The following is a 19,189-nucleotide window of genomic DNA, read 5'->3' as shown; positions in this document are numbered from 1 at the left end:
GGAGGGCCCATAGGAGAAGGTTATGTCACCATACGTACAGCTCCCATTCACATTCAAGTAGGTGCACTACACTCAGAGTTCATCTCCCTCTATGTCATTGCTACTGTAAGTCGCGACATCATTCTTGGCTATCCTTGGCTCCAACTTCATGACCCCTTGATTTTATGGCAGAACAATTAGATTCTCCAGTGGTCCCCTGCATGCTTTCAGAGTTGCATCTCTTGTCCTCAAGTCAACATCTCGTCCACCTCTGTGGAGAGCCTGCAGCCAGACTCTCTAGACAATGTTCCGGAGTGTTATTTGGATCTCAAGGAGGTATTCAGCAAGGGAAAGGCTTGTGGGCTACCATCTCATTGACCCTATGACTGTGCAATTGATCTGCTGGCAGGCATGTCACCACCACGAGGTTGTATATACCCACTCTCCCAAAAGGAGCACGCGGCTATGGAAGAGTACATTCAGGAAGCCCTCAAGCAGGGTTATATTCATCCTTCCAAATCTCCAGCCTCAGCAGGCTTCTTCTTCATGGAGAAACGAGGTGGGGGTCTCAGACCATGTATTGACTAGAGGGGACTTAATCAGGTGTCAGTCAAGTACCCATATTTGCTTCTATAGAGGCAGGGGGTATCCCAAAAAGAATGAGAACAAGCTCCTTGGGGAGGGTTCTGTCAGTAAACCTGCTGAGAATGCTGTGACTACAAACATGGACTCCCTGAACTACAATTCTCAAGACTCACAGCACCCTCTGTCTCCCGATTACTAATTACAGCTGTCACACATCTTCCTAATTACCTCTCCCCCATTTAAGCCACTCACTTGCTCTACTCCAGTGCGAAGTATCGTTCTGCTCCCTCAGTTCCTACCAAGCCTTGTATCTCTCTGACTGCCTTTCATATTTCTGACTTTTGCCTATCCTCTCACGTTTTCACTCTTTGTCTTCCCTTTATTACATTGTTCGCCGATCACCCGACCCACGATTCCTGTCTCTCATCTTGGCTTTGTTTACTGTTTGCATTCCATTCTCTTCTGCATATACATCTGTAAGTGCTTGCACTCTGACGTTCGGGGGAAAAAACCCTGAAAAGGTGATTTTTCAGATGATTCAATAAGTAATATTTTGCAAAACTGAAATTGAAACACATTTTTCAAATTTGTCACATGACATGATGAGCAAATGGAAATGCTACCTTTGTGAAAAAAAGAGGGCTCTGTAAGATTCATCATGTGAGGACAGAAATCCAGCTTCAATTGCACAGCATCATTCAGTGGAAACAGACCATTCACAATTGTTTTGTCAAAACACTTAAAGCATCACTCCTATTTTGTGCAAAACTTCAGTGGAAACCCAGCTATTGATTCTTATCTTACAAAGGATCAGCTCATGTTTTATTCCTTACATGCTAAACTGGTGGCCATACTTACCCATACACACAAGCTACAGCCGCTCTTAAGTGCCAGTGCAAAACACAAGACACCAGCCTTTTCCAGTAGAAAATTACCTAAACACCACTTGCTGTAGATGATGAGCATGATTTTAATAATTATTGATTAGTTTGGTTCAACTGGACACCTTGAGTACTCACAGAGAAGATTCAATTTCAAATTCAGTGTTTGTTCTTTCACAAAAGACAGCTTTTGCTTCCTGAAGTGCAAATATGTTTCATTTCAATCAACACTGAGACCAGTCAGCCAGTGGCTGCTAATCACACAATTATCAGCTAATGACTGTGACACTAATGCAGCTGATTGTGCCCCATGAACACCCTCATCTAATTCACAAGAGAACATGCTGTGAAGACGTCCCATTAACATGTTCAGGAGAGATTTACACATTTTTTTTTAATGCAGGAATTCAAATTAAGTATTGGCACATCATATGCACACCCGAAAAAAGTTGGATGTGTTTCTTGTTTTGTTGGAAAAGTAGCTAAAAAGTTTGACTGCACAGCTTTATAACAAGTCTAACTTTTTTTTTTTAAAGGACCCATGGCATGGTGGTTTGTTGATGCTTTAAACGGGCTCGTGGAGGTTTCCGGATGTTATATCCGCAGCCTTTCTCGAAATGAACCCTCGGCACGTAGATATAGCCTCCTGGGAGAAAGCCCCATTTCAGCGCTTTTCCCAGTGCGTCGTTTTACTAATGAGAAGCAGGAGGCGGGGAAGGGTAGACGGTGGGGGCGGGTCTTATCATTAATATTCATGGGATGTAAACGTGTTACCTCTGATTGGCTAACAGCACTGTGACGCTACCTCCAGTGGGTCAGAACAAGCGGATGTGGGTGTCTTACTATGGCGAGAGAGAAGGAACAAAATGGACAAAAAGGGAAAAATACCACGCGCTGACGTCATTAAGGTGCGACGCGAGGAAATAAAATAAATTCAACAAATGTTTGGGTTTTTACTGAACAAACAAACAAATAAAATGAACAAGTGACTTAAAAAAAGAATGTGGGTGTCTTTGTAAAAACTGTTTTGATTGGCTATTATAACAGAGCACGCTGCATGCTTTTTGGTTTTGTAGCACAGAGTACCTGGCTAACTGCAGGAAGCGGTTAGCTGCACAGCTAATGTAGCCATTGCAAGGCTAACGCACCGATTTTAAAACACAGCAAAACATAAGCTCATAAGTTACAGTCAATTTCCAGACTAAACTCAGTTTAACAGAGCATGTTGCATGCTTTTTGGTTTTGTAGCGCAGAGTACCTGGCTAACTGCAGGAAGCGGTTAGCTGCACAGCTAATGTAGCCATTGCAAGGCTAACGTGGCACCGATTTTAAAACACGGCAAAATGACTTAACAGTTATACACTTACTTGTTCGGTGTTTGTGGCTGATGCGGCAGGGATGCTTGGTATGGACCCAGGCTTCAGTGACAGTTGATGTGCAAAACCTGCCCTGTACTGTCCCAAGTTGTGGAAACATTCATCAGGAAAATGCTTCCGACAAACATACACCATCTTAGGTAGACTCGACGGCGTATTATTGGAGTAAATAAAATTAAGCCACTGCGTCTTCAGGGGCTCTCCCGTCGGCAGTAAAAACAGACTCCTTTCTGTGTTGTCACATCCATGTACAGCGCAATTTCCATGTTTCGCTCGCTTAGGCGATGCCATGTTGTGTCCTCTATGGTCTCCTCACTACAACTGGGCGGGCAATTCATACGGTGGGTGGGAATCCAGAGGGGGGATGTGGGGATCATCTCCCTTGCTGACGTAGTAAAGGGAAGAGTTTATCAACGCGGCGTTTTGACGCGCCATTCTCAAATGTTGGGCATAGTTTGGTTTACACATTATGAAATTTCTAGCCACTGGGGTGACTTAAGAAGGTCAGAGGAACTCATTTTAACGTTAAAAAACCTCAAAGTGAAAATTTCATGCCATGGGACCTTTAAGTCAAGCTTTCCCTGCACAATAAAGTGTATTAGAGGAGACATGATATGAGGCTCAGCATCCATATCTGGACATGTGAGCTTGCAAAGAGAGCACATATTAAAGCTGGAAATTATAAAGAACTTTGTGGAAAGTAGTCACCTCATTACTTTACAAATAAATTATTATTAGATAAATACCTGTTTCTCCATTTGGGCCTTCTCATACTTTGCCTGCATCACATCCAACTCGGCCTGCTTTTCATCCAGCTCGGCCTGAGCTTTCTGCAGGTCTGCATTAGCAATGGCTAACTTGTTCTCCTGCACTGCCAGATTAGCCTGAAAGAGAAGGCAAAAAAGGAGAACAAGTCATGAGAGAGTGGCAGATATCATATAATAGGAAAAGAAATATCATCTCACCCGCAGACTGTAGATTTGTACCTCAAAACAGCTGCTGTAACTCATACGGTTCTATACTTAACACTGTTATGTACTAATACTGACTCATACTCACACTCAGTACTGTTTGCCTTCTCTTCTACACCTGTATAATGACCTATAATCCCACTATCTATTGTAACTCAGAAATGGACAGGTTCCCTTTCTAAATGTTTCCTCCTCATGTCATCTCACTGAGATTTTCCTCAACACTGTCTCTGTGGCTTGCTCCTTAGGGATCTAAATATGCATCTGGATTCCTGTAAACATGACTTGTGACTATATTCACTGCAGGCTTGTAGTACTCGAGTCCAGGACTCTGATTCAAGTCCAACTCATGCCCTAATTTTAAGGACTCGTGACTTGACTTGGACTTGAGCACTGATGACTCCAACTTGGACTCGTGAGTTAACTGCATTCGGACTCATAAATTGGAGATGAGGACTCTGATTTTTTTTTCTTTATTTTTTTGTAATATGCCATAATAATTTGGCTTAAGAGATTTATATCTACATTAATTTTTATATTAATTTCATGCAAGAGAATGCAGTCACCTGTTCATACATGTTCAGGAACAAACTAATGTTAATGGTGCTAAAATGCCTGGAGAGAATGCCCCTAGGATGCCGCTTTGCTTATACAGACTTCTCGTGCAGTGGGAAAAAATGCACTGCTATGTGTTCCATATGTAGAAGAAGTATCAAGGAGATGACAGGGGCAACCTCGAACTTCAATCGTCATTTGGCAAGACTACATCCAGAGAAGCAAGTGACATACAGCGTTCTGTTGGTAGCGGGGCTTGCTTGCTGAGCGGTGAACAAGCTTTTTTAATCTGTAGACAGTTTCACATAAAGGCGGCAACAGCCACTGTCAGATGGTGCAGTTGGAGTCTTGTTCTCAGACTCGACTTGGACTTGACTCGGAGCAATAGTGGACTCGACTCAGATTCGACTTGAAATTTTCTTAAATGACTTGGACTTGACTCGGACTTAAACACTGGGGACTCGAGACTGGACTCGGACTCGAGGTTTAGTGACTCGACTACAACACTGATTCAATGATAAAAGCACTACATAGATAAAAATGTGCAAACTGCTATGAAACTTACAGACATTGTCATGTTACTTTTATTCAAAATAAATTTCAATATTGCAGTGAAACCTAGAAAAAAATATGCAAATAGGGGTCACTGGTTTTGTTTATTGAGGTGGGCAGAGTGGACCAGGAGTCTGAGGTATGGTACTGGCAGGGGGACAGAGTAAGTGGAGTTTCCTCTCCCCATGTCTGCGTGGGTTTCCTCCTGGTGCGCCAGTTTCTCCCACAGTTCAAAGACATGCAGTTAAGGTTAACATGGGGCAGTCATGGCCTGTGATTGGGCTGAAGTGCCCTTGAACAAGGCACCTAATCCACAACTGCTCCCCAGGCCCTGTAGCTCTGCTCTGCTCTGCTCTTGCCCTCTGCTCTGGGTTTGTGTGCGCGCATGTGTGTGTCCACTACTTCAGATGGGTTAAATGCAGAGGTTAAATTTCACTGTGTGTTCAAGTCTGAGCTTGAGTGTACATGTGACAAATAAAGGTTTCTTGGTTTAGCTCGTCTTTTACACAGTTATGTTTTGTGAGGAAGGAGTATAAGAAATAGAATGTGGGCACTGGCTCACCTTTAAAGGCAGCACTTCCTTATTAATGGAGAAAAAAGAGGCCATGGCTTTGGTCCAGGAACAGAGACCTGCCACATTTCCACACACTTGCTTTGCGGTCTTGCTGTTGTAGTCATCCATTTCAAAGTACGGGAGGAGGAGCTCTATTACATCTTCGTTGATGGTGTCTGTAGGAAATTGCTGCAGACATACAATTATTCAGTTAAGTTCAAATAAACTACAGTAAACACAATAGCACAAAACACAATTTCACACTGTTCTAACTCATCAGGCTTGACACATTAGTTTTGCATATTCATTTTTCACTGGCAAACAAGTAGTGGAGGTCCGTTTCACCCAAAATACAGCATTTTCCAAAATTATCTGCCTGAAACCAAAACCAGTTCTTCAGTGATGTTTCAAAGTTTGACCACGTAACTAAACACTGAAATGTTATAAGGGCCGCCATCTTGGACAACCAGAATCACTCTGTTCTTCAGTGCAGTTTGATGTCAATCTGCACTTTGGCTCCAACTCCCAAGTTTGAATTGTAATGAAAAGATGGAATAGATGTGGATGATGATACAATTTCACTTAGAACTTAAAGGTGAGGTAATAATGCTAAATAATATGCAGAGAGTATAAACATAAGCTAAACATTAGCTTCAGTATTTCAATGATTTCATGCCTAGCAACTTTATACGCTTCAGCTCAAAGTATGTGTTTGCTTTATTAGTTTGAAAACACAACTTCATGAGTTCTAAGGTCAATAAACAAACTTAAGAGACAAAAAAAAAGTCATGCTGAAGGACTATATCTGAGATCAGGAGAAAGCTGTGTAAATTAGATTTTTCACCAGATTTCTGTCACCACAGGAGGAAGGTATTACATGGCAGGCAGAAAAACAATCACGCGGGTGGGAAAACATGAAATATAATACACAGGTGGCACAATGCAGACAATATGCCACAATCAAAAGCAAAATCTTCACTGGCTTTATTTTGCTTTATCTCTTCATTCAAATACAATCAACAGTGCCAACAAATCCAACCTGACACTGCCTGTCAGAGTTGAATATTATCCACACTAAAAATAATGAACATTTACTTCCTTGCAAGTAGAAATCCCTGTTGTATTGCATTTCACTTTCATCAGTGTGTTTCAATCATGCCACACTGAAATACAGTTATTGAAATTTTTTTAATTACTATTTACAGGTTTAATTTACAGTCTAAATGGCTATATGTCTCATAAAATATTTTAGTCTGTTTTATGTTTTTTTTATTTTCTATACTTGCGACTAGATACCTGCAGATTTCCCAGGAAGTTCCCAGCAGTCATGAGCTTAAGCGACTCCTGCCATGACGGAACTACGCAGTTCCTCTCAGTGTCCACCTTCACAGAGTTCAGTCTCCGCTGGAAAAGGAGCAGCACACAGTCCATAATGCGCATGATGAGGTGAGGGGGGCGGCCCAAAGTGCGCACTGTTGCTATGTCCGCTGGCTTGATTGTCTGCAGAGCCAGAGAGATCAAGAAAGTTCCAAATTGACATTCTGAACAGTGTGCAGGTAGTGACAACTGATTATGCAATATAGCAAATGGACTGAACGAGGAAATAAAGGGAGTGAGGTGAGGCTAAACTCTCAGCTATGAAAGTTATTACATATGCTGTGTAAAATGTAAATAAATACAGAAATGCAAATACTTTTTCACCTACATTCAATTAAATACAATACAAAGACAATATAGTTAATGTTCAAATTGATCAAAACTTTTATATTTTGTAAATATACGCGCATTCTGAATTTGATGTCTGCGACATTATTCCAAAAAAGTTGGGACATGGGCATATTTACCCCTGTATTACATCACCTTTTAACAACACTCAGTAAGAATTTGGGACCTGAGGACACTAAGGCCGAATCCCATTTCACCCCTTGGACCAGCCCCTTAGCCCTTCCCCTCCATTTTGCGCGTTCACGTGAAGGGGTAGGGGTATCCCAATCCCAGTTAACGCGGAGGGGTAGGGGAAGGGGTAGGGCTTCTGTACCCCTCCAAACGGAGATTTTCCTGGAGCAGATTCCGAACGAAGGGGTTTGAGTGATTTCCCACAATGCCATGCGGATTTCAGCGAGATTTCATGCGGATTTCAGAAAGATGGCGGTTCCCGCGGCGAAAGATTGTCATAAATGTATTTTCTCCATTATTTACGTGTTTTAAGTTGTTATCCAGAGGAAACACGCCGCTTGATTCGCTTTCGAGCTGAGAATGAGCAGCGATTTCTGAAATCCAAGCTGCTGCTAAAAAGCTTTGGGAGTGAGTATTGTTTTCGGTTGCTTTACTGCGTACGTTTTGTTCTGTTATTCTCGCTTTTATTGTTTACATGAGTGTTCTGACACCTCATTCTGTCGGATGTGGTGCACGAAGCGCCAAAGATATCCCATTCAGTGGTGTTAGTTAACAAATCACACCCTGCCAGCAGAGATTTCTGCCTCTGGCTCTGACTGTAGCGGCTGGTCGCAGCCAATGACGCATTTGGTCGCGTTTTGCTAACGTAAACGCTGACGGAGGTACGCGATGACGTATGCGATCGTTGAAGGGCTATCCCAATACGTAAGGGTTGAATTTCAAGCCCTATCCCTTGTAGCTCAGTTTCAAGGGGAAGGGCCAAGGGGAAGGGGGAGGGGGAGGCGGAGGGGTAGGGGTAGAAATTAGAATTGGGATTGGGCCTAATTGTTGAAGTTTTTAATGTGAATTTTTTTCCCCGTTCTTACTTGATATATGACTTCAGTTGCTCAACAGTTCGGGGTCTCCATTCTGTTTTCTGTTTCTTTAAGGTATTTTGTAATGTGCCACAAATTTTCAATGGGAGGCAGGCAAGCCAGTTTAGCATCTGCAGTCTTTTACTACGAAGTCAAGCTGTTGTAACACGTGCAGAATGAGGCTAGGCTCTCACTGGAATAAGCAGGAATGTCCCTGAAAAACACGTCGTCTGGAGGGCAGCACATAAACCCTGTATGAATGAATTGTAATGAATGATTTCATCATTAATCATGCCTTCACAGATGTGCAAGTTACCCATGCCATGGGCATGAACAAACCCCCAGACCATGGCAGATTCTGGCTTTTGAACTTTGTGCTAGCAACAAATTTGGAGGGTCCTTTTCCTCTGCACTCTGAAGGACACAACGCCCATGATTTTAAAAAATTGTTTGAAATCTGGACTCATCAGACCACAGCATACTTTTCCACTTTGGGTAAATCCATCGTATATGAGCTCGGGCCCAGAGAATTAGGCGACGTTTCTGGATGTGGCTTTCACTTCGCATGGTAGACACAGCGATGAAGCACGTTTACTGACAACGGTTTTCCAAAGTATTCCCAAGCCCATGTAATAACATCCTTTATATAATCATGTCGGTTTTTAATGTAGCACCACTGGAGGGGTGGAAGGTCATAGGCGTAAAGTCATTGCAATTGTATGTTAAGAAACATTGTTCTTAAACTATAGGACTATTAATTTTGCCCACACAGTTTTTCACAAAGTGGTGAACCTTACCCCATCCTTGCTTGTGAATGACCGAGCATTTCCAATTAATCTGTTTACTTGTAGAATGTTCTAAACTGGTGTTTTCTTTTAGCATTCCAGAACTTTCTCAGTCTTTTGTTGCCCATGTCCAAACTTTTTTTGGAATGTGTTGAAGGTATAAAATTCAGAATGAGTGTATATTTACAAAAAATATGTTTGATGATTGAAGATTAAATATCTTGTCTTTGTATTGAATTCAACTGAATATAGGTCAAAAAGGATTTGAATATCATTGCATTCTGTTTTTACACAGCATCCCAACTTTTTAAAAATTTTTTTTTTCCAGAATCGGGGTTGTGGGTGTGTCATATATATATCACATACACAAGTGTGGGAAATCTGGCCTGGTGGACATTGACCGGTAATTTTCGCATTTGTTCGTCAAACGCATTGGACCGGATGGCTGATAAATTATGCAAATGTGTCCGTCTGCATTTCAAAAGCATCAAACCAGATGGCCCATGAAAAATTGTAAAGATTTGGGTCTAATCATCTTCTAATTTTCTTCCAAATGTTGCACAAATGTCATAACATGGCCTGTGAAACAGGGGGCCCCCACAGGCGTGAATTTAAAAATTCATAACTCTGCCACTGATGGTCCTAGTCCCACCAAAATTTACAGGCACATCCCTCTCCCTGAGCCCTTTCAAACCAACACAGGCACGGCCTGCTATGACCCTGCCTTGGCCCGTTATTTGCTCCCGAACCCCCCACGTGAGCGCTGCTCGCCAAAAACTTTATGAGCCCTGGCTCGAGCAAGCCTAAAACTTCATAACTCCGCCACCGAAGGTCCTCCCTTACAGAAAAACCACATGAACTTCACATGTGATTTCTCACATGTGAAATATGTGTGTGGCAGCGGGGGCGTGGTCTAGCATCGGTCTGTGACAGGAGGGCGGAGTTGGGGAAGTTAAGTGGCAGAATCACTACACCTGTTGTTAACTGATGTGTTTGTGTGTCTTCCCAGTGACCGCACCCTTCTTAAGGAGAGAGAGTGAGAGCAGAGGGACTCACTCCACAACCAGACAGCTGATGTGTGTGCGTGTGTCTGAGTGGGTGTTTGCAGCTGAAAAGCTGAATAAAGAGAGTTTCTGTGAACTCAGTTCTGTCCTGCCGTCCTTCTGTGCTCCACCCATTTACACAAACTGCGAACTGCCACAGTGGTGCCGAAACCCGGGAATGAGCACAGAAGACAACAGCCCCATGGAGTCCTCCACCTTTGCCGACCTGATCCACGCCCTCGCCACGGCCCAACAGAGCCAGCACCAGGTGCTGCTCGCCCTCCGAAAGGAGCAAGAACAACGGTTCGAGGCCCTGGTGCTGGCGCAACAGGAAGATCGTCGGGCGTTCCGGCACCTCCTCGCGTCGGCAGGGTCCACCAAGTCCACCGCTGCGGGCCCTTCCCCCCTCACCCTCACGAAGATGGGCCCGCAGGACGACCCCGAGGCATTCTTCACGCTCTTTGAGCAGGTAGCAGAGACCTCGGGGTGGCCGGTGGAACAGCGCGCGGCGCACCTCCTCCCCCTGCTAACGGGAGAGGCGCAGCTGGCCTTCGCTACAGCTCCCTGCCGACCGCCGGCTGGCCTACGCAGACCTTCGCCGGGCCGTCCTCCAGCGGGTGGGACGCACCCCGGAGCAACATCATCAGCATTTCTGCGCTCTGCGCTTGGAGGAAGTCGGCCGGCCATTCGCGTTTGGCCAGCAACTCCAGGACGCCTGCTGGCAGTGGTTGAGGGCCGACAGCTGCGACGCCGAGGGACTCATCGACCAGGTGGTACTGGAACAGTTCGTCGCGTGTCTACCAGCGGGAACCGCAGAGTGGGTGGGACGCCCTTTCACCCTCTGTTCGGACCACGCGCCCCTCCAGTGGCTCCACCGCATGAAGGATGCCAATGCACGGATCACCCGTTGGTATCTGGCACTCCAACCCTTTAACTTCAAGGTGATCCACAGGCCGGGGGCACAGATGGTCGTGGCGGACTTCCTCTCCCGTCAAGGGGGGGGGGGAATCGGCTGCGGGCCGGACGGCTGCCCGGCCTGAGTCGGGCGGTGGGGGTATGTGGCAGCGGGGGCGTGGTCTAGCATCGGTCTGTGACAGGAGGGCGGAGTCGGGGAAGTTAAGTGGCAGAATCACTACACCTGTTGTTAATTGATGTGTTTGTGTGTCTTCCCAGTGACCGCGCCCTTCTTAAGGAGAGAGAGTGAGAGCAGAGGGACTCGCTCCACAACCAGACAGCTGATGTGTGTGCGTGTGTCTGAGTGGGTGTTTGCAGCTGAAAAGCTGAATAAAGAGAGTTTTTGTGAACTCAGTTCTGTTCTGCCGTCCTTCTGTGCTCCACCCATTTACACGAACTGCCACAATGTGGAAAATGTGTTTTGCACATGGGAAACATGTTATTTGCACATGGGAAACGTGGTTTTGGCCCAATTTTATGTGAATCACATGTGGGAATGTTTTACATGTGGTAACATGTTTTCCACATGTGCTCTACATGGTAACACATGTGGTAACATGTGATCACATGTGAAATACATGGGAAATTTATGTGTTTTTTCTGTAAGGGCTAGCCCCGCCAAAATGTACAGGCACCTCCTTCTCCCCAAGTGGCACACTAAATAAGACAATAATAATACGCTCAGTATTCACAATTGTTTTGTTTTTCCTGCACAATGCAGTTGAACTAGTATTTTTGGGTTGACAGTCTCTGATTGATCCAGTCGGTTGATTAAGAGTTCAGTTTACATAAAACTTTGCAGTACAGTATTACATGCCAAACTGCTAATCAATTGTTATTTTATGATGTGCCTTTTTCATTCATAATCAGATGCTTTGGAGGATGTAAATTTTAATAGAGTTTTCATTTTCTTCTATTTTCTAAGATCTAGTCCAGCAGATTTTTCTCTGAATGTCAAATGATATCATGTCCAATTTTGAGTCATTTTAAAAGTCATATTGTCACAAAGTTACTTGGAATCTCATACAAAAAAAAAAAAAGTCATTATTGACAATATTTCATGAGTATTATTATAGCACACACACACACTATTTTATATATATATATATATATATATATATATATATATATATATATATAGGCACGGTGGTGTAGTGGGTATCAAGGGTTTCAGCCCTTGATACTTCTTGAGATTCTCAAGTTCCTTTTTCCTGATGTTGTCGTCATTCGGTATTGCCACATCTATCACCACAGCCTTGTTCTCCCGTTTGTCCAGCACTACCATGTCTGGTTGGTTAACCAGTACCAGTTTGTCTGTCTGTATCTGGAAATCCCACAGGATCTTAGCTTGGTCATTCTCAACCACCTTCGGAGGTGTGTCCCACTTTGACCTTGGGACTTCCAGTCTATACTCGGCACAGAAGTTTCTGTACACTATGATAGTGACTTGGTGATGGCGTTCCATGTATGCTCTTCCTGCTAGCATCTTACACCCTGCTGTTATGTACTGGATTGTCTCGCAGGCATCTTTGCACAGTCTGCACCTGGGGTCCTGCCTCATGTGTTAGACCCCGGCCTCTATCGATCTTGTGCTTAGGGCCTGTTCCTGTGCAGCTATGATTAGTGCCTCTGTGCCGTCTTTCAGTCCAACTTTATCAGCCACTTCTTCTATCTACCGGTGGTACATCCCGTGCAGTGGTTTGTCTTTCCATGATGGTTCATCCTGCACTTCCTTCTTGGGTTTCTGCTGCCTGAGGTATTCACTAAGCACTTCGTCATTCTGGGCCATCACCCTGATATGCTCATGGATCTTTGTTGTTTCATCCTAGATAGTAGCTCTGATGCTCACTAGTCCTCAGCTTCTTTCATTCCTCTTAGCGTACAGCTTCAGGATTCTGGACTTGGGGTGAAACCTTCCATGCATTGTCAGGAGTTTTCTTGTCCTGATGTTGGTGGCCTCTATCTCCTCCTTTGGTCAGCTTATTATAACAGCAGGGTCTCTGATGACTGGCAGGGCATAGGTGTTGATGGCCCGGACTTTGTTCTTCCCATTCAGCTGACTTCTCAGGACTTGCCTTACTCTCCATAGGTATCTGGCTGTTGCTGCTTTCCTAGCGGCCATTTCATGGTTGTTATTTGCCTGCGGGATTCCAAGGTACTTGTAGCAGTCATCCACGTCTCCCATTATGCCATCTGGTAGCACCACCCCCTCAGTTCTGACCATTTTCCCTCTCCTTGTTACCATCTGGGCACACTTATCTAGTCTAAATGACATTCTGCTGTAGATCCTGGTGGTGTGGATCAGTGAGTCGATGTCTCACTCAGACCTGGCATACAGCTTGAGGTCATCCATGTAGAGGAGGTGGCTGACGGTTGCTCCATTTTGCAGTCTGTATCCATAGCCGCTCTTGGTGATGATCTGGCTGAGGGGGTATAGTCCTACACAGAACAGCAGTGGGGACAGGGCATCTCCTTGGTATATGCCGCACTTGATGGTGACCTGTGTTATTGGCTTGAAGTTGGCCTCTAGGGTTGTTTTCCACAGCCTGTTTGAGTTATTGATGAAGATTCTGAGAGTCCTGATGATGTACAGTTTCAAGCATTCCAGGATCCATGTGTGCGGCATCAAGTCACAGGCTTTCTTGTAGTCAATCCAGGTGGTACACAGATTGCAGAAACAGACATACCAATCTCGAGCTACTGCACTGTCTACCAGTAGCTGATGTTTCGCTCCTCTGGTGTTCCTACCAATTCCTTTCTGGGCATCACTCATGTATTGAGTCATGTGCCTACTCATCTCATCAACTATGATGCCTGACAGGAGCTTCCATGTTGTGCAGAGGCAGGTTATCGGGTGGTAGTTGGATGGGACTGCTCTCTTCTGTGGGTCCTTTGGGATCAGGACTGTCTGACCTTCGTCAGCTACTCTGGGTGAGTCCAAGCACTTATTTAATGAGGTTAGCTTCTTTAGCCAGTAGGCGTGAACCATATCTAGGCCTGGTGCTGTCCAGTTCTTAATTTTCAAGACTCTTACTTGGATGTCTGCCACAGAGATGGTTACTGGATCTTATTCAGGGAGATTGCTGTTTGTGGCTCTCCGGTCTATTAGCCACTGAACACTGTTGTTATGTGATTTCCCTTCTCCCATGGCCCTTTCGAGTATTGTTCGGTTTCCAGCCTTGGTGGATCTGGAACCATATTGTTATTACTGGATGTACACCTCTGATGGTTGAGTGGAGAACATCCTATTTATTCTTCTGGTTTCATCCTTGCTTGTCTACCTCCTTAGACAGGTAGCCAGGGCTGTGAGTCTTTGGCAGTCTCTAGGACCTCAAGTATGGACAGCTTACTGTATTTCTTAGGTAGCTCTTTCCTTGTCATACCTTTCTGGAGTTCTCATAGCTGGCTAACTTCTCTCCAGGTCACAGGTTTGTGTCCATCTTATAACCAAGCATTTCCAGGATCACTGTTGCTGTGATGTATATCAGCTTGTTGATCTCAGTGATATATATATATATATACACACACACACACACACACACACGTGTGTGTGAAATTAATCACACAGTAGTCATCAATACTCAACAGCACAATCAAGGTTGTGAGTGGCTGATCAAAATTAACCTCAGTTCCAGCTTCGTTGACAACTGTCACTTTGCATCATCAGGATGTCTCTGTGAGGTGGGAGACTCTGGGGGGCTTTATGGAGGTGAAGCAGGGGTGTGTGCATGTGTGTGTGCATTGTCCCCTGCAGTGGCAGTGCCATCAGTATTTCTATTTTTATATCCTCACAAACCGCTTGTAATTACAATGAAAAGAAAAAATCTGGAACACAGAGAGAGAGAGAGCGAGAGAGAGAGAGAGAGAGAGAGATGCTGCTCTCCTCTTGTTTTTCATGTGCCTGCCTCTTTACTCTCTTCTGATGTACGTTTTATTCACACCATTTGTCATCCATTCCTAACATTTTCTCACCTTTCATTTCTACATCTTTCCTTTTCCCCCTTGTTTCATTTTACTTATTCAAGTATTGCACCTATTCATTCTTTTAATCGTTCAGCAGGAGCCTGAATCTGACCTTCAGCGCCTTCTCGGCCTCCTCCAGCGCTGGCTTGGCTGCCTCAAGCTTCTCCTCAGCCACGGCCTTGTCTGCAGAGATGCTATCCACGATGGCTTGCGCTTTGTCCTTCACTTTCTGCACCTCCACTTTGACCACCTCAGCTGCCTGAGCTTTAACCATCACTTCCTTCAGCACCTGTTGGAGATCAGTGGCAACAAGATGCATTCTTATGGTCAATAAAGCACTCAATGATGTCAGGTGCTAGTCGTGAATAAAACAGATGGTGTGTCTCAAGCATCATATATTAACAGAATAAATATATCCTTTGAAAGTGGCATACTGCATCAAACCAAGATGTTCTTATTTTCATCACTTCATTTTAATTCACTTGTAAAATGTGTGCATTAAAATAATTTAAAAATGTTCCTGTTTGTATAATAATAATAATAATAATAATAATAATAATAATAATAAACAACAGACCCCATTTCCAGAAAAGTTGAGATATTTTCCACTATGCAATAAAGACAAAAGTTTGATTTGTTACAGTAATTCACATGTACCTTTATTTAATTGACAAAAGTACAAAGAAGATAAAAATTCCAATCGCAAAACTGCAACAATAGGATGCTCAGTTCCCATATGACTAAAAAGTGTGATTAAAGGAAAGGTGATGCAACACAATGGTCATAACTTTGTTTATCTTTACAAAATACAATTAAGTTGGTCAGTAAAATTACTGAAAATTGTTTCTTTATACTAATCACTTAAAGGGTCACATGAATTAACAAATCCGATTTATTATTATATTTTTGAAAATATCCCACCTTTTCTGGAAATGGGGTTTGTAATAATAACTATAGCTATAAGCAGTGATCTGCATGGGTCAAAACACTTCACAAATAATGCCTCCAGTGGCTAGTTCTTGACATGTTCTGCACAATGCAAATATATGGTGCAGTACACAAACTTTTAGCTTGGCTGGACTTGCAGTTTCTGAGAAAATGAAATGGTTCCTTTGAACTCTCAATGACCATGCCTCAAAATCTACAGACCTCCTCAGCATTATTTTCAAATTTCATGCGGATCTGTGCCTCCAGTCCTGAGTTACAGCTGTTTGAGTAAACCAAATTGATTGGCATGTGGTGGTCATATTGTTTAGAAACCTTCACATGTTTTTGATACTTACTGAGGTTCACATTCTGACAAGTAGTCTGAAACCAATTTTCTAAAGTATGGCAAAATTCCAAGGACTAGTTCCTACAAGTATGTTTCGCATATTATGAAATTTAGCCACAAAAATGAAGCATAAACTAAAAATGAACAATTTAAAAATCACAGAAGTAAAATATACCAAGTATATTATGTACTTTATATTATTCTGTCAAAGCCATGCCGTTAGGTTAATATGGGACGGCCTTGGGCTGAGGTGCCCTTGAGTGAGGCACCTAACTCCCAACTGCTCCCCGGGCGCTGTTGGCATGGCTGCCCACTGCTCTGGGTATGTGTGTGCGCGCATGTGAGTGTTCACTGCTTCAGATGGGTTAAATGCAGAGAGGAATTTCACAAGTGTGTGATGAATAAAGTTGTGCTTTCTTTCTTTTTCCTTATTCTACTCTTACCTCTTAATTTTTGAAACTGAAACCTCCGAACTGAGGCTGACATGCACACAGTCACCATGACTGAAACTCTTATTTCCCGGAAATGGCCTGGTATTAGACCTCAGTGGAACACACTTTCCCTCTGTGATAAGCATAAACATGTCTGAAAGCGATTTCTTTAGTCTAGTCCATTTATTTTGAATGGTGAACCGAATTCTATACACTCAACGGCCATTTTAATCGGAACATGTGTATGCGCATGCACAGTGCACGATTGTTACACTCTTACAGCATGATGACGTAGTAGCTAGCGCCTCTATATGAGGCAGTAGCCACAACAAAAATGATTTTGACCTTTTTGGTGATCTTGACCAGATGACCCTCAAAATGTTGGAGGTTCTATATGAGAATGCCCATCTTTCCTGAAAGTTTCATGAAGATTGATCCAGCTGTTTTCCTGTAATATCATTAACAAAAAAACAAAGAAACCTGACTGAAAACAATACCTCGCCCCCGGTGGACTCCATCCAGGGCAAGGTAGTAATATCTCTAAGCCTCAAGGTTCTCAAAATATGGCCTAAAATGTACAATATTGTACTATAGTGCCACCATTAGGCTGATTGGGCTCATTTCACTTGGTGGGGGGGGGGGGGGGGGTAGTACCTACTAGCTAGCAAAGTAGTGTTACCTACATATTACCTATTGACCAAATTTCATACCTCTACAACTTTTCTTTTTGAATAAAAGACAGGACAAGAAATAAGGTATAAAAAATTCGAAGGACATCAAAGATATAATAGAAATAAAAAGACAATGACAAAAAAGACAAACAAAAGCAAGAAAGATACAACAAAACAAACAGACAAAAATGCAATGTTTATACAGTGAATATAATGCAAGAAGAGAGCAAAACCCCATCCTGCCCCAGTCGCTGGTGAAGCAGGGAGACATGGCGACTGCCGATGGGCGCATATCACCACGCATGGCACCCTCAACAGGCTGACACAGGGCAGCACACATGGTGGGGTGGGGTGGGGTGAGCCAGGCATCAGCATGCAGCATTGTCCTCACCTTGCATAGGTTATTGCATCAGGCTATCTCTCCAGCAGCTCAATTTCAGTCCAGCCATGACCACCTTCAGCTGCCAAGTCATCTACAGTGTGCAGGGCACAGTTGGTGCTTTAGACATAAGCCCCTTTTTCAGAAGCATTTTCTACTGTTGACAGTTGGCCATGTCAAGTCATTAGGTGGCAGGAGGTGTAGACCTAGGCTGTGCATAGTTGGGTATTAGCACCATGGATCAGCAGCACGCAGGTGCACAATGCTTGTGTGGCCTGTCGAGGTCATGACATACAGTGGCGGGCAAAGGTCTGGACTGATCTTTCACACATTAGTATCCAGCCCTACCAGCCCATGTGCCATGCCGCCCCAGCCCAGCCCAGCCCACCCAAGCCGCCAGATGCAGCAACGCACACCCCCAGCCCACGCCCACCCACCAAGCCATCAGTCAGGAGATGGTGGAGTGTTACACCTTGATTAACACCAAAGATGTTACACCTCAAATTACGATTTGGTCTACATGACTTTTTAATCGGAGAAAAACAGGGGACATAAAACTCCAGCATAAATAAATGGGTTCCAACACCTTTGGTTCTTGGACCCCTAATGAACCTTAAAAGCAGTCCATGTTGACAATGCTTTTAAATACCCAATTAGTCCCCAATTATTCCCAAGGTTAAGGTTGTGTTCTAGTAAGGTTGTGAAATTAAACCCCTGGACTGATCATCAGTAGGGCCCTTGACCCTTTGGTTAGAGTGCTTGGGTTAGAGTTTATAATACATACTTTATAAATACATGTACCAATGAATGAATAAAAGAAAAGTCATGCAGAGCACGATACTTGCAAAAATCACAGATCATTCAGTTCTGACTGATAAGTACCCAAAATCAATAGGGAGTTTACGGTTCCATGAAAGAATCTTTCCTTAAAATTTAAAGTTAAATGGAACAGCGGTTCAGGAGCTATTGTGTTAACAGCACTGTTTTACACTCATTGAGCTCTACAGATCAATCATGTTAAAGGCAATAGAAAAAGAAAGAAAAACAAGGAGCTATGTTGCTTCAAGGCAATGATATGGGGCAGGTTACGCGTGGCAATCAAAACAGGTAATGGTTGTTGTGCAGCACAACTATGACGTCTCCTGAGTCCATTATCATCACTCACCATTGTTCCTTCTGACAGGATGGTATTTCACAAAATAGTTGATTTTCGTGACCTACAAACAAGGTCATAATTGGGTCAAGGTAAATGTCCCACACTACAATGTTCCCCAAGTCCATTGGTACCACTCACCCTTGTTTATTCTGGTAATTATGGTGTTCACAAAGTAGTTCCCCTCAAAGTGTGATGGACAGACGGATGGACAGGCAGGCAGACAGACAGAAGGACAGAGAGAATAATCATGGCAATTCGATGGAATATGACATGATTTTTTGTGACGTCATTATCAAGTTCGCTCAAGATTTTATTTTATCAATCAAAAGGGG

The 19,189-nt window shown here is 43.6% G+C and overlaps 1 protein-coding gene across 1 annotated transcript in view; it reads right to left on the bottom strand.

The window, feature by feature from the left end:
- Positions 1 to 19,189, bottom strand: part of LOC132886222 (dynein axonemal heavy chain 5-like) — a 768,703-nt gene that overhangs the window by 134,909 nt on the left and 614,605 nt on the right. Inside the window, exons 59-62 of the mRNA XM_060920790.1 lie at positions 15,060 to 15,236; positions 6,749 to 6,952; positions 5,462 to 5,641; positions 3,568 to 3,705 (exon numbers count right to left, since the gene is read on the bottom strand). Of these exons, the coding sequence (XP_060776773.1) occupies positions 3,568 to 3,705; positions 5,462 to 5,641; positions 6,749 to 6,952; positions 15,060 to 15,236 (699 nt within the window). The remainder of the gene's footprint in view (positions 1 to 3,567; positions 3,706 to 5,461; positions 5,642 to 6,748; positions 6,953 to 15,059; positions 15,237 to 19,189) is intronic.

The sequence above is a fragment of the Neoarius graeffei genome, chromosome 5 (assembly GCF_027579695.1).
Source record: "Neoarius graeffei isolate fNeoGra1 chromosome 5, fNeoGra1.pri, whole genome shotgun sequence".
In the NCBI taxonomy this organism is placed as follows: Eukaryota; Metazoa; Chordata; class Actinopteri; order Siluriformes; family Ariidae; genus Neoarius; species Neoarius graeffei.
This window is presented reverse-complemented; position numbering and strand designations above follow the sequence as displayed.